General features: G+C 44.0%; 2 protein-coding genes across 2 annotated transcripts; both read left to right on the top strand.

The window, feature by feature from the left end:
* Positions 1 to 12,279: 12,279 nt before the first annotated feature.
* LOC139833719 (uncharacterized) lies at positions 12,280 to 14,270 on the top strand. The gene is made up of 4 exons (XM_071824065.1): positions 12,280 to 13,342; positions 13,445 to 13,688; positions 13,965 to 14,116; positions 14,257 to 14,270. The coding sequence occupies exons 1-4, from the start codon at positions 12,280 to 12,282 to the stop codon at positions 14,268 to 14,270; spliced, it is 1,473 nt and encodes a 490-aa protein (XP_071680166.1).
* A 181-nt stretch (positions 14,271 to 14,451) lies between these two features.
* LOC127318617 (uncharacterized) lies at positions 14,452 to 16,143 on the top strand. The gene is made up of 3 exons (XM_071823480.1): positions 14,452 to 14,888; positions 14,976 to 15,063; positions 15,155 to 16,143. The coding sequence occupies exons 1-3, from the start codon at positions 14,467 to 14,469 to the stop codon at positions 15,665 to 15,667; spliced, it is 1,023 nt and encodes a 340-aa protein (XP_071679581.1). The 5' UTR covers positions 14,452 to 14,466; the 3' UTR covers positions 15,668 to 16,143.
* Positions 16,144 to 24,387: the final 8,244 nt, after the last annotated feature.

Below are 24,387 nucleotides of genomic sequence, written 5' to 3'. Positions count from 1 at the left end.
ACGGTTCCGGGGTTGTTGCATCATCGTTCATCTCTCCATCATAATACTCAGTAGTACTATGGGTTCCAGTATCATTTCCCCAACGCCAACCCCTGGAATTCTCGATTGGAGTCTCGGAACGCTGGTTGTTTCCGGATTCCTCTCCGCCTTCGTATCCCCCATAGGAACTACCCAGGTAGTTCCCAGGTGTAGCAGGTGTAGGTTCACGTGCAAGTGGATCAAAGCTGATGTAGTCACCAGCTGAATAAACTGGTGTGTGCACTACATTATCCATAGGTTCTTTCTCCCTACTCTCCTCCTTGGGTTCGGTAAATTCCTCTAGCATCGTATCAATAGCTCCTATCAGATGATGATTCAGCTGAAAGAGTAATGATATGAAGTTACGGCTATTATCCATATATTTTGCCGCTGCTATGGGTTTGCGTTTGGCGTATTTGTAGTGGTTGAGCATGGGATCTTCCTCCTCCTGATTATGAGGAATATGGGAGAACTCGGAATCCATAAGCTCTTTTGTCTTATGTTCCCGTATGTCGGTTATGGCTCTCATAACAGCTATATGATAGGCTGTGTTGGTTGTCCTAGCTTCTCCAGCTGGCATGACTATGCTCATTCCCAAAGATTCGGGAAGTCGCAGTCCTACTCTGCACTTGGCCAACACCGGTCCATCATAGAACATGTACTTCTTTACTGGAATCTGGGGATCACACCCAAATTCCAATAGCATGGCTCGTAGGATATCAGCAAGTCCTCCTTGGTATTCGTTCAATGTGGAATCCATAACTTTCACGTTTCTTCCCGGTCGTGCACTTGCCATGTTGGCTGTAGAAATAGAAAGATTATAAGATTAGTAATAATGCATCATAATAGAGATAATAAAGAATTATCGCACTAAAAGATATGATTGTTGTATTCTCAATTGAATATACACCATATTTTTAGAGAATTCTTTACTAATCCTATTTGACTCCTAACGTTTGGTCCCATTTACTAGGTTCCAACCTAAGGTCAAAGCTTTTGCTCTGATACCAACTGTGGTGACCCTGCATACCACTGCATGTTGTAGTATGCCAGTCGTTGATATAACATTCGCGAAGTACCATTCCGCAAATATCACATCCCTCAGAGTAGTACAACAGAACATAGCAAGGTCCATAACTCATTCACATATTATTACAATACACATACACAAGTCGTCTCGAAGCTCCTCTTGGGTCCTAAGAGGATATCTCCTGGGTTCGAGGTGAACCCAACTTAACTTACAATACCATTGTCTCATTAAACAAAACATTTATTTAATCGAGCAGCTACATGGTAAGAGTTTGTGCTGCTCGGCTACTACTACTCCTCAGATATCTCTAGGCTTGTTCTTCTCCGGAAGCCTCCCCGGATCCGTAGACGATGATGTAGTCTACGCCTTCAACTCCTCCTGAGAGGTCAGGTGCATCATAGCCGATAACCTCGGCTCCTTCATTGTTGTCGTAGTCCTCCTCCAGACGGTTCAGACAATCTAAGCATGGGATTTAAGAGTGGTATGAGTACGAGCGTACTCAACAAGTTCATTATAGATAAGAGGTGTTTAATGCACTAGCTACGATATTAGACCAGAAAATCTAATACCAATGCAAGTTTTAATAAACATTTCTTCAAGAGATTGCTTTTATTTCAAAGAGCTATGTCCGTCAGCCTTCACCGGTTTACTAGAACTTCATGGAGCTCCTTTCTGGCCGCGTTCGCAGTTCCTCAATCCCGGAACAGGGAGTGACAGGTCACAGTTCTTTACACTCTGCAGAGGTGTGTTGCTTTACCCATAAGAGATCTTAACCTTGGTGCCAACCGGGCAGCTTTCCCGTCCACACTTCCTTTGGTGTGAGGCCCGGTATAAGGTCTAGCCAATCATGTTCCCCCGCTACCTCGCACACCCACCCTTTGTTGCATACCCCGACCCTGGGTCCTCGTCGGTCCTCTTATACCACTTAAGGATGGACCCCGGCCACGACAACAGTTTGGGACTCGTTAACCAAACTCCTTCGCCGGTAGCTGCAACCCATCATAGACCACTTACCGTGGGGAATTAGAATGGGATCCCCACCCCACCGCTTGCCCAACCTGGGTCAAGTGTCTACGGTAAGCGCATCCGTTGATGTACGAGAGGTGGAAACACTTTTGACTACTCCGTCCCACTCCAGATCTTATGGTTAACACGGGTATTACGGCACAAGAATCACTGGCGACATTTGTTGTTTAATCCTAGATGGATATAAACCCTTGCAATGGAACCTCCACCATATCAACACAATCCATGGTTCCATTGCCCACCACATAGTCATATTCATAGTTATGAAAATAGTGGTTTTGGTTTTTTATGCAATAGTGATAAACATAATACTTTGCAAGTAATTTGGTAAAAATACTCAAATGACATGAGCAAGTGATGAACTTGCCTGAACACTGCAAAGTTCTGCAGTTGGAAGGTATGGACTGACCCTTGTCCTCTTGTTCTGAAAAATAGCATCATTGTCCGATAAGGGCAATGGTTAAAGAAGCAATTATGCATGATTCCATTTTTAGGGTTTGTTCCCCCCTTCCGATGTCGTTATTATTTCATGTAAGAGGTTAATACTAAGAATGATTTGGGAATACTTGATTTAGGGTAAAATACAACCTTGAAATGTTGTCAAGGTGTTTTTAAAGTCCAAATGCATTATTGGACTATTTTCATTATTGAAATTAATATGTGTGATTTAAATCAGTATTTTAAGTCATCAAATTAAGACTTATTCTTCATTGTCTTCAAAAATTCTCTCTGATATTTTATTTGGATAGAGAATTTTATGTTGATCTATTTTCATATTTTTAATTATTTTTTTAGAGCTATTTAACATTTCTTACATAATTTCAAAGTTTCTGTATTTTTTGGAATTAGGAAATGACCTAAATGCCCTTGGGCCCCACCTGTCAGGGTGGCCCAACGGGTTAGGTCGCACCCGAGCCACCCTTTGGGCTCGGTCGGCCCATTCGTTCTCTCCCCTCTCCTCGCGCAGAAACCCTAATCTCTCTCTTGCTCTCGCGACACCGTGGTCGCCTCGCCGTCGCCGAATTATTCCGACCGCCACCGGCCGTCCCCGCCGGCGAGATCGGACGCAATCGAACGGCCGCACGACGGCGCGTCGATTGGTCCGCGCCGATCTGTGTTTCCTCGCCGCCACCGCTCTTCCCCAACATCTCTGCGACATGGCCGAGGGTTTCCGCGGCCACCTCGTCGCAGCCGTTGATCCTGACGCCGTGGCGTGGCCGTGTGCCCCGCCGTGGTTGCGCTGGAGCCCTGCGCCTCGGCGACCGCCTGGCTTGGCCGCGGCTTGGTGCTGCCGTGGCCGGTCCGTACCGCCGTGCCGCCATGGCAAGCTGTAGTGCTGCTGCTCCAGGTAAGTGTTCCGCCACCCTCTTTCTCCTGTGCCTCTCTTCTTCCTCCTCCAGTATCCCTGGCCATGGCTTCCCTCCTTGTGGAGGTGCTGGCCTGCTGTTGTTGATGCTCTGCTGTGCTTGGCTTACTGCTGTCGCCATAGATCCTAGCTTACTGGGCTATGCTGTTCTTGCTCAATTGCTCACTGTGCTTCCTAGCTATTTCTGTTCATTGTAATCTCTGGCTGTGGTCCTCCTGTAATTGCTCATGAGCATCCAGTGATGCTCATGGCCTACTGGCATGCTCCTATTCTTTTTACTGTCACTAGGGCATACTGTGTGTGCTTAATCTTGTCCCGGGCTTGATTGTGGTGGTTAATCCTTGCATACTTGCAAGTGCCAGTGCCTCTGGGCTAGTTCATTTAGTTCAGATTCATGATTATGCTCAATTGAGCATTACTGTTGGCTTAGCAGTGTGATCCAGTGATGAATTGATATGTGCTTTTCTTGTGTATTATGATCCTTTGGTTCATCCAGCCTTTGATGTGCTTCTGGATACAATTATAAAGCCTGATGCCCTTATCTGTGATGCAATTGTTCAGTTATTTAATTATCTGTTCATGTGTTAATTGCTTAGAATGAGTTCTAGCATGCAGTAGCATGCTCTAACAAGCTTCTGGTGTTCATATGATCACCAGTTGCTTGTAACAGCTGCCCTTTGGTGTCTGTGCCTCACTGTTGCTCACTTGTGAATCACACAGGCCTGGCCTGATGTGTGCTGTTGCTTGCTTAAGCATCAATTGATGCCTGTCATGATCCATTTGATCATTTGCAAGACCCTGGTGCATCAATTGCTTGTCTCTTTTATTTATCTGTTTAACCTTGCTTGATTAAATGGATAAATAATGTGAACTGAGATTCAGTGATGATCATTTCAATGAATTTGTTAGGGCTAGCAGGATGCCAACCACTGGTTGGGTACCCTAGCCCCCTTTTGAACCCTACTGGGTGATGATATCTGTGCATGGTTTCTTTGTTGGAATTGGTTAAGTGGTTGAGGTGATCCTGGCAGTATTTATGTGCTGCCCTGGGATGGCTCCCCTGTTTGGTGGCTTTCTGTGATGGGTAGATGCTCACTGGCTTGATCCAATACTGGACTTCCAGTGGCTTTTGATGTTGAGAAATTCTATAGACAAGAATTTGTCTATAGTCTGATGGCCTAGCTAGCTGTAGGTGATTAGTGAGTGGGTTAGGCTAGCTATGGTTGCATTCTTGGCTGGATTCCTCTAGTTATGCATGGATTTGCATAACTGTTGTTCCCCTAGGATGTTTACCTAGTGGTCTTACCCATCTATGCTTGCACCAAATGGCCTGGTAGCCAGATGATGACACACACAGGGTATTCTACCCTTCTGTGCTCCAGTGATGCATTGTATGCTTATTTATGAGCAAGATATGATCTTGCTCAGGCTTTTGTGTGGTATACCTCACTCCAGCTCCTAGAATTAAGTGTTGTTGTAGAGGATTGCTTCTGTGATGCTTGGTTTGCTTGCCCTTCTCCTCCTTACAAGCTTGTGGTGCTTTACTCCATCTGGTATTTGCTCACAGTTGACAGTTCTTGGTGAAACTGTCCCTGGATGGTTTCTGGTGGCTTATTGTTCTTCCTGTTCTAAGTGTTCTTGGTGTTCTTGGTGTTCTTGGTGAACTTACCACTGCTGCCTGTCGATGGATGAACAAATGGCTAGGGTTTGGCTCTGTAAAGGTTATATATGGTGCTCTCTTGCATCCCTGGTCGACAGCTCCTGCTTGTCACTTTGGTGACTCACTGATGATGTGTGAGTGTGTTGTGCCGCATGCACACCCAGTGACTGGGTGTTGAGCATGCACACATGATGTGTGTGCTGCTTGTGTGTCTGTGTGAACCAGATACTTTGCACTTGGCTTGGTGTGGATCAGCTCGGCAGAGCTGTGATATTATCCACCATTTCCATTTGATTTTTAACCTGCCAAGTGGCTATGCCACTTGGCATAACTTCTCTTTGTTGTGATTTTTGTGCAGGGATCAAGAATGGATCAAAATGGATTTGGAATTCATCACAACCAAGATCAAATGAAGATGATCTAGTGGATTTTAGACTAGGATCATTAACTTGTAATTTTTCCTATTTTCCTTTTATTATTTTCAATTTCACCAATTCTTGTAATGAGTTGTAATATTCATCTATTTCCATTATGAATATTGTAAAGACAATGTATCTTGTGTGATGATCAATAAAGCTCAAAGTTTTCCCTAATGAGCTTTACTTTATTATTATTGTTCATCTTGTTTATTATTGATCATTTACTTAATGAATTTCTTCATTTGAATTATTTAAGTAATTATTTAATGTTTGAATTTGAAATTCAAATTCAACCTTGGTTTGAATTCAACCATGTCATATCATTTAGAATTCAATCAAGTAAACTCTCCCCTCTCTTCTCAAAACCCTAAACTAGTGAAGTGAGATGCAAGTTTGTCGCACTCTCGAAACCCTAACCCTGTAAGGTGTCGAGAGAGAAACTTGTCCCCCTTCGATGCAGTTTTTGTTTAAAAACGCGAAATTTCCCCAGAATTTACTATGCAATGCACATCCCTTTCTAAAATCTACCCCTCGATCGTCTCTAAACCTGGGACATTACATGAGGTAACCCTGTTTTGATCATCATTTGGTCAGAGACCAAGTGTAACCTGGTAGAAATGGAAAGGACCAGGGATCAATCAAGCCTATACCCATGGTTATGCCAACCAGAATAGTGGTAGCATCTTCCAAATGGAAACATGAAAGAAAACCATCCCAGAGACTTATCCAAGTATAACCAGACCACACTAGCCCTTTTAAGACCATCAGAATATAGACATTTATATGTCTATTTTCATTTCAACATCAATTATACTGGAAGCCCATGAATTACTACCAATAATATTGCACAGTAGCATACAGAAGAGGTAGGAGCAACCTTTACTAGCACACCAAGCATTGCTAGGGTCACAACAACTACCTAGCCACACAGAAAAGCCACAAAAGAAGCATATCATCACTCCAAGGAGTTCATGCATCACAGGAGGTGCCAACACATGTTGGTTTCCATCCAGATAGGGCATATGATGCACCAGATCACTACTGCATCAGGTAGATCATGTCTGTTGTCAGAAATAGAAGCCAAGCTTCACTGACAAGCATAGATAAATAAAACAACACGCACACAGATACATCCAGAGGTAGCAAATTCCTCAATCAACCACCAGTTTTGCTTTCACAAGCAACAGCAACCACCAGTACTTGGTGAGGAGCTGGATTCACAAGCAACAGCAGCATTTGAAATGAATCCATATAAATTTATAAGCCAACAGGAAGCCCTGATGATCACAGGATCATCCAAAGCCACAAATTAACCAACCATTGCATCACAGATAATCAAATACATGAAATATAATTGTAACCAGTAGCACACCAACAAGATGTGGAGTTATTTAGCCAATACACAAGCTAAACTGAGCTTTACAGTGAAGAAAAGCCCAAGAGCACTACATAGATAGCACTGGTTCTTGCAAATTTGCAAGGATCACACACAGCAATCAAGCCAGGGGCAAGAACCCAGGGCCAAACATGATTATCCAGTAACAGCAACCACAGCTGGAGCAGCATGGCAAGCCATGAGCATCACAGCTTGCGCATGAGCAATTATAGTGGCAGCACAGAAGAAGAGCTAGCATGAGCATGAGCATAGAATTAGCAGTACAAGCATAAGCTAGAAAAAAAAGAGAGCATCAATACAAGCACACGAACTAGAGCAAGGCCATGGCAGCAGCAGTAGCGCAGCAGCATGCCTAGCCAGCACGACGCAGCAGCTAGCACAGCACCAGGGCTGGCATAGCGCAAAGCCACCGAAGCGTAGCAGCAGTAGCACATCAGCAAGGCAAGCATCTCCACAGGGAGAAGTCGGCCAGTGGCCGATCTAGACAAAGGGGAGGAGAAGAGGAGAAAGTAGAACAGGTAACAGAGGAGGAAAGAGGAGGAGAAACTTACAGGCGAAGCAGATGAGCACGACCGTGGCGGCACGGCGGCACACGCCGGGCGACGGCGGCGCCAGGCCAAGCCAAGCCTGGTCACCACATCACCGCAACGCCGGCATCACCACGGCGACGCCACGGCGCCAGGGACGCCGATGAACAGCGGACCTCCACGGATCCGTGCGGCCGAGGCGCAGACGCGTTGGGGGCGAGTCGAGGAGGACACGAGCGTCAGATCGACGCGTACCACCATGTCCGCCATCGAGAGGCGGTCCAGATCCGCACCAGTTCGTCGCCGATGATGGCCGGAGACGGCCGGAGCAAGGCGGCGACGGCGGAGGCGATTTTGGTGTTGCGGGAGCCCGAAAGGGGATTAGGGTTACGGAGAGGAGGAAGATGACGCGACTGGGTCAGTTGGACCGATCCCAGTGGGCTGGTCCAACCTAACCAGCTCGGCCACCTGACAGGTGGGCCCAAAGGGCAAATCAGTCTTTTCACAATTCCATTAAAAAACCAGAAACTTTGAAATTAAATAGAAAATTTATAAGAGCTCTAAAAAAAAAAAAATATGAAAATTGATCAGCATAAAATTCTCTATCTAAATAAAATATCAAAGAGAATTTTTGAAGACAAATAAGAATAAGTCTTAATTTGATGATTTAAATAAGGATTTAAATCACACATATTATTTTCAATAAAGAAAATAAGTCCATTAATGCATTTGGACTTTAAAAACACCTTGACAACATTTCAAGGTTGTATTTACCCTAAATATAGTATCTCCAAATTATTCTTAGTATTAAACCTCTCACATGAAATAATAACAACATCGGAAGGGGGGAACAAACCCTAAAACTGGAATCATGCATAATTGCTTCTTTAACCATTGCCCTTATCGGACAATGATGCTATTTTTCAGAAACAGAGGACAAGGGTCAGTCCACACCATCCAACTGCAAAACTTTGCAGTGTTGTGCAAGTTCATCACTTGCTCATGTCATTTGTGTATTTCTATCAAATTACTTGCAAAGTACTATGGTTATCACTATTGCATAAAAACCAAAACCACTATTTTCATAACTATGAATATGACTATGTGGTGGGCAATGGAACCATGGATTGTGTTGATATGGTGGAGGTTCCATTGCACGGGTTTATATCCATCTAGGATTAAACAACAAATGTCGTCCAGTGATTCTTGTGCCGTAATAACCGTGTTAACCATAAGATCTGGAATGGGACGGACTAGTCAATTGTATTTCCACCTCTCGTACATCAACGGATGCGCTTACCGTAGCAGTTGTGTCTGGCGGAACAACCGGAGGGTGGGGATCCCACTCTAATTCCCCACGGTAATGCAATGCTTACCGTAGCAGTTGTGTCTTGCGGAACAACCGGAGGGTGGGGATCCCACTCTAATTCCCCACGGTAATGCGGTCTATGATGGGTTGCAGCTGCCGGCGAAGGAGTTTATGGTAGAGCCCAGAACTGTTGTCGTGGTCGGGGTCCACCCTGAAATTACGGGAATAATGGGACCGGCGAGGACCCAGGGTCGGGGTTTGCAACAAAGGGTGGGTGTGCGAGGTAGCGGAGGAATATGATTGGCTATGACCTTATACCGGGCCTCACACCATAGGAAGTGTGGACGGGAGAGCTGCCCGGTTGGCACCAAGGTTAAGATCTCTTATGGGTAAAGCAACACACCTCTGCAGAGTGTAAAGAACTGTGACCTGTCACTCCCTGTTCCGGGATAAGGAACTGCGAACGCGGCCGGAAAGGAGCTCCATGAAGTTCTAGTAAACCGGTGAAGGCTGACGGACATAGCTCTTTGAAATAAAAGCAACCTCTTGAAGAAATGTTTATCAAAACCTGCATTGGTATTAGACTTTCTGGCCTAGTATCGTAGCTAGTGCATTAAACACCTCTTATCTATAATGAACTTGTTGAGTACGCTCGTACTCATCCCACTCTTAAATCCCTTGCTTAGATTGTCTGAATCGTCTGGAGGAGGACTACAACAACCCTGAAGGAGCCGAGATCATCGGCTATGAAGAACCAGACCTCTCTGGAGGTATTGAAGGCGTAGACTACCTTATAGTCTACGGAACCGGGGAGGCTTCCGGAGGAGATCAAGCCTAGAAGCATCAAGTAGTAGTAGTAGCCGAGCAACCCGAACTCTTAATACTTAGCTGCTCGAGAGAATAAATGTACAACTTAATGAGACATCTATATTGTAAGCTAAGTTGGGTTCGCCTCGAACCCAGGAGTATTCCTCTTAGAACCCAAGAGGAGCCCCGAGACGATATATGTATGATGTTTGTAATATTAAATGAATGAGTTATGGACCTGCTATGTTCTGTTGTACTACTCTGAGGGATGTAATATTTGCGGAATGGTACTTCGTGAATGTTATATCAACGACTGGCATACTACAACATGCAGTGGTATGCAGGGTCACCACACACTTGGACCTTCTTTAAGTAAGTGCAAGCAAGTTTTAGAAGTGGTGTCCTATTTTGTTAAGTTGGATGTTGGAGCTGTGCACTTGGAACTTGGTTTAAGTAAGTGCAACCAAGTGGTTGGTGGTACCAATTAAATCACTTTTGATGCTGTATAACTGTATATAAAGTATGCTTGCTATCTGTCCTTGTGGGCATATCATATGCAATATGCAAGTTTGAAACTTCATAACTGTTTTGGATGAATCACCAGATTACTTTCGTCTTACAAGTTGATCGAACTTCTAATTATCTCATTCCCAAATGGGGTCTGCATAATTTCAGTTCACTCTACGCCTCTACGGTTCCTCAAGTGCTTGACCTTTCTGGAGCAATTATATTATCGGCGTGCCGGATCCGGCCGGATCCCATCGCTAGTTTTAGTGTGAAAAGGCAGAATGGTTACAGCCATAGTTCATATCAGGGATTACATGGTGGCAGGCAGATCTCAATTCTTTCCTTTCATTTTTGGCGCTGTCAAGGTTCGAGTGTTACCGTCAAACACATTCAGAGAGAGTAATGCTTCTTTCTCAAACACTCGGAGAGAGCAATGTGTGATGTTCAAGAGGGTCCTGAAGTTCAGAGATGCATGATCAGAGATGTCAGGACGAGTGTGAGTCTTCTATTTTTATGGAATGTCACACCGGGCAGCACTGATATTGCTGTTGCATGAGAAAAAAAAAGGACACAGCAATTGGTGAACAGGCTCTACGAGCTGTCTGTCTCAGAACCAAAATGTAGTTTCGACAAGAATACGCATATTTGAAATTTTGTACAGACTTATGAATACTGGATCACAAAGTCATAGCTTTTGTAAAATTTCCCTTCCTGGACACACAAGCAAACCATCTGTGTTGGCACTTCTATTTATCACCATCGTTATTGGTGCTGGAGTTTTCATTCTGGAAAAAAACTCTATATTAATTTTGGGCTAACAGTCTGGGCCTCTAAATTTTGGGCTGAAACGGTGAGTCAAATTAGACAATTACGAAAAAAAAGCCAACCTAAGACAGCTTCTCCCGTCCTTCGTCTTTCATGCCGCTGTGACCGCCCTTCTCTCCTCATGCAGCGCCGCCGCTAGGATTCTTCAACGGCGGTGCGTCCTCCTCACCCCCCAACGGCGGTGCATCCTCCTCATTCCCAACCGCAAGGTCAGCCCCCGTGTGCAATTTGATCAACTTCTGGGACGGATTTCGTTTTTTCCTGCATCCTACTCATCGATTTTGATTTGGCAGATTTGATGTGAACAACACCAGGGCAAAAATAGGGACGAAGTGAATCATGTATTGCATATACGTCTCAATCCCAATACTCCCAATAGGGGCATACACATGCAGTGGTGATTCTTGAACGAAAACAGAGGGTAGGCTCATGCTAAATTAAATTACCTTCAACAAAATTAGTCTTGTGCAAAATTTTTTCCTTTTGAACCGTCTTGTGCAATTCAGATTATGTACCAATGCATGTGTATGCGTGTATGCTGGGCAAGTCATCCCAAAATAGTAGCGATATAATTTCCTTATGTGTTAGTACTATAGTTTGGCTCAGTACTAGCGCACCATAAGGCCCAGGTGGGAGCTAAGCAGCAAAAATACAGTTCGTTCATTCCCATTTCTTCTTCCTGTCGAACTACCTGGTAAAACCGCCCCTGCACATATGAGAAGTAATGTATGCTATAACTGAATATTAATGGTAACTGAAAAACCTTGGAGACTGGTACTGATGATGCCCACATCTTTGACTTGCATATTGTCCTGATTTTCATCTTGTTCTACATTTATATCTGTATGTAATAAAGCCTATGCAATCTGAAAAAACAAAACAGAAACAACATTTTAGTCTTCTGAATTTTGGGCAAGTTATATCTGTATTTTTTCTTTATTTTACATCAGCTGCACCTCAGACTAGTTTTGAGTCTGTTTCCTGCCTTGTCGACGCATGTAAGCTGCAGTTGTGCGTCGCCATCCAGGTTCAGTTTGGGGAATTGGGGGCTTGGCAAAATATATAAGCGTCTACTCATAAGTGGTACTAAACTTTCTTAAATTCTAAAGTTCAAGCTTTAGAATTTAAACCAACCTGGGAAAATATATAAGTTTCCTACCCTTTTCTCCCTTGTACTGAATGTACTTATAAGAACATGATGAACAACATGTGGTCAGTCATCTAGTTTAATTATTTTTGGGGATGCTGGGATCTGCTTTGTTTTCCTTTCTTGGGATATTCTCTTAAAATACTTGATCATAATGCATAGTGATGATGCTCACTGTAATTCAGCCACTAATGCAGCCGCTATGTTTTTTTACAGGACTGACTTTACGAACACAAGGAAAAATGACAGGAGATAAGAGCTGGATGGATAAGGATAGAGATTCTGCTGAGTGGCAAACTGGCCTGAAGGATTTCATGAGGCTCGCTTTTCCTGATGCTCGTCCAAATTCAACTGCCCCATGCCCATGTAGGAAATGTCTGAATAATGCTCGGAGAAAAAAGAGGGATGTTCATAGTCACTTGCTGCACAATGGTATGGATCCGGCCTACACTAATTGGATATACCATGGTGAGCAACCAGATGAGGGCAACATTTCTGATGATTCTGATGATGAAGACGCTGTAGACGATGGTGCTGGGTTGTGTGACATGCTCAATACTCTCATTAGGGGCACCAACATGGGAAGCAATGCAGATCATGATGAAGGTGCAGGAGACATTCATGTGGATGATTCTGGCAGTGAAGGAACGAGCCAGGAGCCAAATGCAACAGCCAAGGTATTCTTCGAGCTATTGAAAGAGGCAAAAAAAGAGTTGTACCCAGGTTGCGAGGATGCCACAAAGCTATCTTTCATTGTGAAGCTTTACCAAATCAAGTGCGTGACTGGGATGACCAACAGAGCATGCGACTTGATTCTCCAGATGTTCACGCAGATGCTGCCAAAGGGTCACTGCATTCCTACTAATCTCGCAAAAGTAAGGAAGGTGATCCGCGATCTTGGGCTTGACTACAAGAAGATACACGCATGCGTTAATGATTGCGTGCTATTCCGTGGTGAGCATGCTAATACAGAAGAATGCCCTGTCTGTCATGCTTCACGATGGAAATTTACTCCTACAACTGACGAAGACAATGTATCAAGACATAAGAAGCCAGTGCCACAGAAAGTTTTATGGTATTTCCCACTGATTCCAAGACTGCAAAGGCTGTACATGACAGAAGCTATGTCATCGCATATGAAATGGCATCATGAGGGTCGTCTGGATGATGGCGTAATGAGGCACCCTGCAGATTCGAAGGCGTGGAAGTATGTTGATAAGAAATATCATAAGAAGTTCTCAAAAGATGCTCGCAGTGTTCGACTTGGCCTTGCTTCGGATGGATTCAACCCCTTTGGGCTCATGAGTATATCACACACTACATGGCCTGTCATTCTTATCCCTTATAACTTGCCACCTTGGATGTGTATGAAACAACAAAATTGGATCATGTCAATGATTATTCCAGGGCCAAAGTCAGCAGGAAATAACATAGATGTGTACTTGCAGCCTTTGGTGGATGAACTGAATGTTCTATGGGAGGATGGTGCTTACACATATGATGCTGCAACCAAAGAAAATTTCAGGCTGTATGCATGCTTGTTGTGGACCATCAATGACTACCCAGCTTTCGCAATGCTGAGTGGTTGGAGCACAAAAGGAAAGCTGGCATGCCCTTATTGCCACAGACATACAGATTTCCTATGGCTCAAGTATGGTCGAAAGCATTGCTACATGGGACACCGACGTTTTCTCCGCAGGAACCATAAATGGCGTCGAAACAAGTGTTTGTTCAACAACAAAACAGATGATAGGGAAGCTCCGGTACCACTTACAGATGAAGAAGTTGTACAACAGCTTGATAGCATTCAGCATGCACCATTTGGGCGATCAAATAAGAGAAAGCGACCGGAAACTAATAGCTGGCATAACTGGCGGAAGAAAAGTGTATTTTTCCAACTCCCATATTGGAAGCACTTGATGGTTAGGCACAATTTGGATGTTATGCACATCGAGAAGAACATCCGCGACAGCGTTCTTGGGACTTTTCTTGAGATGGATGGGAAATCAAAGGATGGTGTGAAGGCTCGTCTTGATTTGGAGTACTTGAAAATTAGGAAGGACCAGCATCCAAAGCCCGGTAAGAACAAGTATGAAATAAAGAAAGGTTGCTATGCTTTAAAAAAGGAAGAGAAGATATTGCTCCTCAAAATTTTGCAGAGCATTAAGATGCCCGATGGATATGCTTCACACATTAAACGATGTGTGGTCCTCGATCAGTGCAAGATTACTAGACTCAAAACTCATGACTATCATGTTATATTTCAGAAACTTCTTCCTATTGCATTGCGCAAGCTTCTGCCAGAGAATGTTCTTAACCCATTGCTTCAACTGAGTAAATTCTTTTCTGATTTATGCTCCAAGGAGTTAAAGGATGAGGATTTGGTGAACTTGAGCGAAACAATCCTAGAAACTCTATGCCAGCTCGAGATGATCTTTCCACCTGCATTCTTTGATATTATGATGCATCTGCCAATTCATCTCGCTGAAGAGGCACGATTGGGAGGGCCTGTCTTGTACAGATGGATGTATCCAATTGAGCGATACTTGCGTACGCTGAAAGGATATGTGCGTAACAAGGCTCACCCAGAGGGTTCTATTGCAGAGGGGTACATACTCGAAGAGTGCATGACTTTTTGCAGTCGATTCATTGATGGCATGCCTACAAAGATAAGTCAGTCCGAACGCCATGAAAATGGACATGCAGATCAACCACCAACAGGGATTACCATAATGAGTACAGTTGATTACTCCAAGAAAGGTTTTGCTCTTGAACAACTATCTTTGGCTGAGGTTAATGACATGAGGCATTTCATACTAACAAATTGCGGGGACACCGCGCCATGGGCTAAGTAAGGATATAGCTATGTACTTATATTATATCATTCTTATGTGCATTAATAATGTCGTGTTGAACTAACTATCATTTCTCTTTGTAGGGAACATCTCGAGGAGCTGAAAAGGAACAATTCTCGTAATCCTGATAAGCGACACAGGCAAGAGTTTGTTGGCTTGTTTGAGAGAAGGGTAAGTTACAGTCACATTTTCACTTATGTTCGTAGTAATGACGTACCAGCGATGCACATTTCACTGACATGTACACAATTCCATGAAACAGATCACTGAACTCCACAAGGATGGGAAGGTCCACAAGGATGGGAAGGTCACCAATCTTATTTATGCACTAGCCAAAGGACCTGACCACCTAGCTCGTGTTTACAACCGTACAGTTCTGAATGGATACTTCTTTCGGAATTCCTACATAGAGCAGGACTTGAGTACCCAAAATAGTGGCGTCGTAGTCAAGGGCGATGAAGCCACAGGAAATATTGATTATCATGGGGTGATCAAGAAAATCATATTTCTTGACTATCCACCTGATAAGGAGGTTGTACTATTCCAGTGTGACTGGTTTGATGCGCCACCTGCTAATAGAACTCAGAGCAGGGGGTATAAGAAGGATAAATATGGAATTATTGACCTTCGCACTACTGCACACCGATTCAAGGAAGACCCTTACATTCTAGGTCTCCAGGCTCAACAGGTTTTCTATGTGAGAGATGTGAAGAACCCTGATTGGGCAACTGTTATTAAAATGAATCACGCAATTTGTTTGCTCCTTCTGTTTTAAATGGTGTTGGCCTTGATGAAGCTGCTGAAGCCGATGAAGGCGGTGACGCAGACGTACTGGATGTCGTCGATGCGGAAATTACAGTGCCAGAAATTACTGTACCTGAAGAGATCACTAGTTGGTGCAGAAACGATGATGAAGGATCCAGCGTTGATGCTTCTGTCATCAAAAGTATAAAACCTGTTGAGTTTGAAGATGTTCACTCCGAATCTGATGATGATATCGATGATGATGATGCTTACATAAATGATGGCCATGTTGCTCCTTTGGGACAAGAAGAATTGGATGATGACAACGGGTTCTTTGTGTAGTTTCAAATATCTTGGTAAGAATTTTCACATGTTATTTCTGAAGTTTTTTTCATCTTTATCCGTGAGTAGTATCTCTCCTAAAGTTAAATCTCCCTGTGAGGTGCTACTTATCTGTTATTCTGCTAGCTTAGCATGCTTATCTATCCCACATATTGCTACTATGGTATATGTCCCAGCTCCGCATGGTGATGATGTTGTTTGTTGCCATGTGCTGGTTACTAACCCCCGGCTCAATCCTGATTACACTTGTTGCAACTGCCGTAGCAGCTTTGATGTTTCTACTGTAGGCTGGCATGCAATCTGGGTTGTATTTGTAGTTCTAATGTATTTCAAGTGCCATTTGTAGCTTTGATTTTCCAAGTGTAGGCTGTATCTGTATTTCTAATTTATTTTTTGAGATGTACCTCTGAATGTTCTTAGCTTAAATGCAAAGTCAGGTTTTCTATTTTGGATGTGCTTTTCCTTCCTGTTTTTGGGAGTTGCTTCTTTTTTGCGAAAAAACACTAAGCAGCTTAAATCCCAATTCATGCACTGTTTTTGTTACTGTAACATGTGTTTACACATGTATGAGATCTGACTCCTCCGTTGCGCTATGGGCTTGTTTTTCTGAACTTTAAGCAATGTGGCTGAGTTTTGGAAAGGTTTGGTCCAAATATATGTACTTGTAGCTGATGGCTGAGTTTTGGACAGTATGTACATTTTGCTCATTTAAACAAAAGTGAAAAAAATTAATTTAAAGTGAAGGAGTATATATCGAAAGGTAATAATGTATTGGCCCATCCTTTGTTGTGCGTCACGGTTCGCCACTGCATGTCTGGACTTTTTTTGTGTGCCTGCAATGTTCTATTTTTTATACTGTACATGATGCTACATGTTTTAATATCTCATTTTCTGTACTGTTGCACGGGGAGGGAATTCTTGTCATGTGGTTTTGGCTCCTGTTGTGTCCTTGTACCGTTGCGAAGCTACAGAAGAGGCCAGATGCGTGCGTATGAATTAGCTGCTATGAATTTCTCCTCAATGCTTATGAATTAGCTATTTTCCTGGAGTCCTATAGTTAAGAAATAAGTGATTTTGCTGTTTGAAAATTTGTCCAAGCAATGGATGTTTTCATCTATGTAATTATTACCCGTTGGTGTACTGAAGTCATATAATGGATGAGAATTTGTTTGTCCAATGCATCACTTTATGAGTTTTTAAGTAAAATTGTTTCATTCTTGTAATGGATGAGAATTTGTGTTTTCCCAAACTAAGTTGTGTACTGGCAGATGCTAAAGCATTATGACATTCAGTATTTAAGGTTATCTGCATGTTTACTGGCAGATGGTAAAGCATTGTGGCATTCAGTATTGAAATTTTGGTTTGTATGTAAGGTTGTGTGCATGTGTACTGACACATAGCAACATCAGGCTCTGATGGTGTTTTGATTTTTTTAGCATGTCGGCTGACTACAAAATACGTGTGTCTCTAGTTTGTACCACAAATTAAGAGTAGGCCGGATGGTAATCGGTCCGCTCCAGTGTGCTCATGTTAGGTGCAGGGTTCGAATCACGCCTTTGGCAATTAACTTTTTCCTCAGTGGAAAAAATCACGAGAGTTCCAAAACGCGTGTAGACATACTAAAAACTATTTTTTTCTATACTCCTTACAACAAGCAAGCCTTGGCTTGTTGGTAAGAAGCTCTAGCCTGCACATGTGAGGTTCAGGGTTCGAATCCTGCCTTTGTCAATTAAGTTTTGCCACAATGGAAAAAACACGAGAGAGTTGCAAAAAGCGTGTAGTACTACAAACTAGTTTTTTTACTCTTCAGGCTCTAGCCTGCACATGCGAGGTGCGAGCTTCAAAACATAATTCATCTTTTCAATAAAGAAAGAAAAAAATCCATGATTGTTGCAATATCTTATATATTACCATGGATACGGAACTTGTTGCAATATGCAAATAATTATTGCAACGAAATGGGGTTGAGGCAAAGTACCGGTATTGCGACAAATTAGAATTTTGTTGCAATACAATCTATTGTTTTGCAACAATGTGAATACTTAGCGCAACATGGGAAAACGTTGCAATATCTTTTCAAATATTTCCACGATTTTATGCTTTTGTTGCATTAGCTAGGCTCTATTGCAACAAGGTGGCAAGTTTATGCAACGAAGCGTAATTGTCACAATAGGACCAACATATTACAATGCCGCTATGTTTTGTTGCAATAAACGCCCTCTTTTGCAACAAAAAATGTGACTACCACGTCAAAACTAAATTGTGGCAATACATGGAGGCTGTTACCACGAATGGGGGTTTCGTGGCAATATTGCGTTCTATTGCAACGAAAATTGTCCATTGCAATAATTATTGTTGCAATAGACCAGATTTCCTGTAGTGTTTCCCTCCGTGAGAAACCAAGGTTTATCGAACTGGTAGGAGTCAAGGGCCACGTGAAAGTTGTTGGTGACGGAGTGTAGTGCGGCGCAACACCAGGGATTCCGGCGCCAACGTGGAACCTACACAACATAATCAAAATACTTTGCCCCAACTTAACAGTGAGGTTGTCAATCTCACGGGCTTGCTGTAAACAAAGGATTAAATATATGATGTGGAAAATGATGTTTGTTTGCAATGAGCAGCAGAGAACAATGATTGCAGTAGATTGTATTCAGATGTAAAAGAATGGACCGGGGTCCACAGTTCACTAGTGGTGTCTCTCCAATAAGAAATAGCATGTTGGGTGAACAAATTACAGTCGGGCAATTGACAAATAGAGAGGGCATAACAATGCACATACATATCATGATGAGTAATATGAGATTTACTTAGGGCATTACGACAAAGTACATAGACCGCTATCCAGCATGCATCTATGCCTAAAAAGTCCACCTTCGGGTTAGCATCCGCACCCCTTCCAGTATTAAGTTGCAAACAACAGACAATTGCATTAAGTATGGTGCGTAATGTAATCAACATAAATATCCTTAGACAAAGCATTGATGTTTTATCCCTAGTGGCAACAGCACATCCACAACCTTAGAACTTTCTGTCACTGTCCCAGATTCAATGGATGCATGAACCCACTATCGAGCATAAATACTCCCTCTTGGAGTCACAAGTATCAACTTGGCCAGAGCCTCTACTAGCAACGGAGAACATGCAAGATCATAAACAACACATATATGATAGATTGATAATCAACTTGACATAGTATTCCATATTCATCGGATCCCAACAAACACAACATGTAGCATTACAAATAGATGATCTTGATCATGATAGGCAGCTCACAAGATCTAACATGATAGCACAATTAGGAGAAGACAACCATCTAGCTACTGCTATGGACCCATAGTCCAAGGATGAACTACTCACACATCAGTCCGGAGGCGATCATGGTGATGTAGAGTCCTCCGGGAGATGATTCCCCTCTCCGGCAGGGTGCCGGAGGTGATCTCCTGAATCCCCCGAGATGGGATTGGTGGCGGCGGCGTCTCTGGAACTTTTTCCTTATCGTGGCTCTCGGTAATAGGGTTTTTGCGATGGAGAGTTTAAGTAGGCGGAAGGGCATAGTCGAAGGAGGCACGGGTGACATAGGTAGCCCCAATGGGCCTGCCAAAGATGGTACCCGGGGTTTACTGAAGGCCCACGACTCGAAGAATAAGAAGAATCGGAAGCCCAAGTTACTATTAAGGAAAGCTAGAGTTGTATTAGGAAATAATACTTTTAATCTTGCGGGATGAGTTGGAAACCCTCCCGGACTCTGTAACTTGTGTATTACGAATCCCTCGTCTCCGCCTCCTATATAAGTGGGAGTCGAGGGACAAAGAAAGCATCGATTCATTTTCTAACGAAACCCTAGTTTTCATATCGTCCAGCACTTTTTGGCTGAAACCTTCGTGATCTACTTGCCCTCTACTTCCGACTAAAACCCTAGTCTACAACTTGTAGGCATTGATAAGTTAATCCCTTGTCAAATGGCGCCATCTGTGGGAATTAGAGGCATCAAGGATCTGATCTCGATGGCATGTTCAAGATCGTCGACTTGGTCAACTGCAAGCAACGCGATGGACAGAGGTAAACAGATCGAAACTGGTCTAGTCGATTTTTTTCCTCACCCGCCCTCCCGTTTGGATGCATATGCGTATCTGGAGGAGCCTATGGAGATGACGTTCGGAAGATTTCACTTTCGCGTCGAGAAAGAAGGAGTATATCGTCTCGAAATTCCGATCTCATCGGGATTATCAGCGGTCGATCCTGATTTTTCAAGTTCAACATCGTCAATCGAGTCAGGCGACGAGGAGACTTCATCGCCACACTTCATCAGCACTAGGGCAAGCGAAAAACTCGCCAAGATCTTCAGCGACATGTCCTTCGAGTCATCTGCGGACTTCGATATAAGCGATGACTCGAGCAGCATCGACAACTTCAACTTCATCGACAGATCCACTACTGTTGGAAAGGTCTTCACCAATCTCTATGATGGTGTCACCAAACCCAGTAAGGTTCAGAATCCAAAATATCATCAGATTTATGCCATCGGAGAACCAAGTCGCGATCAGGAGGAGACGTCAGAGGATTTCGACGATTTGGGAAATCCATACGTTAATCCCGCTGACCTTAGGCGAGGTCTAGGCACTAAATATCTTGGGCCTACACCGCGTTTAAGGGTTCAACTTCCACAAGAAGCGTGGGATAGAGCCGCAAGAGCTATGGATGGTACAGAACCAATGACTACAACTGCTACGTCGGAAGAATTGCAAGCATACCAATATAGACTCGCCCGCGTTGGAAGAGAATTGGAAAAACAGACAGCTGCTCTGAATAGAAGAAGGGAGGCAGCTTCCGCATCAAGCAGGCGAAGGGCGGAGTTAAGTCGACATTCAGGAACCTCGGGAGATAGTCACAGAGAAGCTCGAAACAGAGCAAGATCTCGGCTGCAAAATATACCTTAGGCTGATAGAGAAAATCTAGTTCAAAACCTCGACATGTCCTGTATGTCGATAGACACGAGGGGGAACATCATCCCTAAGACACCGGAAGCTGGGTATATGGCGATGCAAGCCTTCATCCTCGCATCCAAGCCACCTCCCGGAGATCCAAGAGAAGCATTGTACAATATGGCCATGGCAGGAGTCGGAGCCATGGGAACGGCGTTTGTAACTTCGCCTCCAGAAGGATCAGCAAGGCAAAATAGTCCACGACCTACAGCAGCAGCACCAGGTCCCGAGAGAACAAGTGGAGCAAGAGACACAGCAGCACAAGCACGGGTGGACAGAGCACGACAAAATAGAAGAGAACATCGGCACTCCCCAGAGATAGATGACGAGGATATGTGTGGGCTGCCGTGGTTTACAAGGAGGGTCCGTAAAACTCGAGTTCCTTCAGGGTTTAAATTACCCGATAACTTCAAAAAATTTGACGGCCTGCAAGATCCAGAGGATTGGCTAGTTGATTATCTCGAGACGGTGAAGCTGATAGGAGGAACCAGAGCAACAGCCATGCAGAGCATCCAAGTACAGCTGAGTGGAGCCACGCGATCTTGGATAAAGAAGCTTTCTCCGGGTTCCATCGACAACTGGGACAACTTTGAGGATGTATTCGTCAAGAATTTCCGATCCACCTGCAAAAAACCCGCGTCACTAGAAGAGTTGAGAGCGTCTCGACAAAAGCATGATGAATCAATGAGAAAGTACATCCAAAGGTGGAACATCATTAAAAACTCGGCGGAGAACATATCTGACGAGAGAGCGATAGATGCGTTCGTAGCTGGAATTGGACGAAGAGATTTTGTCGAAGATTGGGGAGAACCGACCCAAAGACAGTATCAGCGTTGATGGAGATAGCAAACAGGTGGGCAGATGGAGAAGATGTTGTTCACAATAAACGGCATAGCTCACCAGAGGAGGACCGTGGTCGAAATTTTCAAAATAGACGACGATTTTCTCGACAATTCTCGAGTTATGACGCTCCTGGCCAAATCTCGGCTGGGTTTCGAGGAAGCGCTGGAGGAAGCAATAGAGATGAATATAAAAGGAGTAGCGAGCAGCGAGGCGACAACAGAGAAGATTCCCGAAATAACAGGCAAAATAGTGGGCCAAGATTCCAGAGACCTTTCGTATCTCCCAAGGATATGATGAACGGGCCGTGTCAGATGCATTTTTATCTCGACAGCAATGGGAAGAGACAGTTAGGACATCTGCAAAAGGATTGTCGAAATTTACAAGCAATGCTAAGGTTTGCAGGGCAAGCCAATGCTCAGGCGACAAATAGAAATCCTCAAGGGCCCAGGAGTGAGATCCACTTGCCACCTCCTCCCGCAATTACGGACGAAAATCGACACCATCTCAGAATAGCGGTAGCACCACAACCACCTCCATACGTTGATCCTAACTCCAACGGAGCGGTCTCGATGATTCAGAAGGGTAGGCCGTCCAATAGAGCTCAGAAAGTAATCTCACGACAAGTGTTCATGGCAGAGAAGATGCCTCCACCAACGATTGAGTACCTAAATTGGTCAGGGCAAGACATTGGCTTCACAATAGCGGATCACCCGCAGCAAGTTCCTCGACCAGGCCAGTCAGCACTTATCTTACTAGCAGTAATTGCAGGATTCGACATATCTCGAGTATTCATAGATGGAGGCAGCAGTCTAAACCTTATGTACGCAGATACGCTAAGGAAGATGAACATATCTCTAGCAAATCTGAAACCAATCGACACACGTTTCCATGGTATCACGCCAGAGAAGCCGAGTTATCCATTGGGGAAGATCAATCTTGACGTTCAGTTTGGGACCCGAGAAAATTACAGAATAGAAAGGCTGGAGTTTGAAGTCGTGGATTTCCCGTCGCAATATCACGCCTTGTTGGGACGACCAGCATATGCTAGGTTTATGGCGGTACCACATTACACATACTTGTTATGGAGGTTACCTGGACCTAAGGGACCAATCACAGTCAAAGGAAGCTTCGCGTTAGCCGATAAATGTGACAAGGATTTTTATCGACTGTCAGAAACTTTCGGGATGCAAGCAGAATACATGGCGTCAAGGCTCACAACTGATTATGATGTGCTGCCAGATGTAGGGAGGCCTAACAAAGAACCAACCTTTAACACTGCGAAAGATTCCAAGGAGGTGCAGATTCACCCGACAGATCCGAAGAAAACGACGTCCATCGCAACAGACATGGACCTCGCATAGGAAAGCGCGCTCGTTGAGTTCCTCCGTGAGCACTGGAAAATCTTCGCATGGTGTCCAGCTGACATGCCAGGAGTACCCAGGGAACTTGCCGAGCACCACCTAAACTTGGATCCAATAGCGAGACCAATTAAACAACCTTTGCGGCGTTTTTTGGAACCAAACCGCAAAGCTATGCTGTCAGAGATTGATCGACTCGGAGAAGCTGGTTTTATTAAAGAGCTGCATACAGAGGCCACATGGGTAGCAAACCCAGTGCTGGTCCCGAAGAAAAACACTAAAGTCCTTCGCATGTGTGTCGACTTTACGTGTCTCAACAAGCACTGTCCAAAGGATCACTTTCCCCTACCAAGGATCGATCAAATTATCGACTCCACAGCAGGATGTGAACGTCTTTCCTTCCTGGACGCATATTCTGGTTATAACCAGATAAGGTTGAAAGAAGAGGATGAGGTTAAAACAGCGTTCATCACACCTTACGGCGTGTTTTGCTACAGAACAATGCCCTTTGGTCTGAAAAATGCGGGAGCAACATATCAGCGGATGATGCAGAAGTGCTTAGCAACACAGATTGGGAAAAACGTACAAGTGTACATTGACGATGTCGTCATAACATCAAAAAAGGGGCAACACTAATCGAGGACCAGAAGGAAACTTTCGACAACCTCGACAAGTTTTGTCTCAAATTGAATCCGACGAGGTGTTCTTTCGGCGTCCCTGCAGGAGAACTTCTCGGGTTCCTAGTCTCAGCAAGAGGGATTGAAGCTAATCCAGAAAAAATTCAAGCTATCGTAACAATGAGGAAGCCAACAAAGTTGAAAGAAATACAGCAGTTAACTGGGCGAGTCGCAGCTTTAAGCAGATTCGTCGCCAGGCTGGGAGAAAAGGTGTTACCGTTCTACGCTTTAATCAAGCAAAGAGAGAAGTTCCAGTGGAACGAAGAGGCAGATAGAGCTTTCGAGGATCTCAAGCGCACAATTTCGACACCACCAATCTTGGTGGCGCCTAAAGAGAAGGAATCCCTCCTGTTATATATTGCAGCTACACCTCAGGTGGTCAGCACGGCACTCGTTGTCGAAAGAGAAGAGGAAGGAAAACTCCATGGAGTACAGAGGCCGGTATATTTCATCAGTGAAGTTTTATCGCCTTCAAAACAGCGGTACCCGCAGTACCAGAAGCTAGCATATGGAGTGTTTACAACCGCAAGAAAATTGCGGCACTAT

This window comes from Lolium perenne, chromosome 7, assembly GCF_019359855.2.
Source record: "Lolium perenne isolate Kyuss_39 chromosome 7, Kyuss_2.0, whole genome shotgun sequence".
NCBI classification, from domain to species: domain Eukaryota; kingdom Viridiplantae; phylum Streptophyta; class Magnoliopsida; order Poales; family Poaceae; genus Lolium; species Lolium perenne.
Note: the sequence above shows the minus strand (reverse complement) of the source record. Positions and strands in the feature narration are given on the sequence as shown.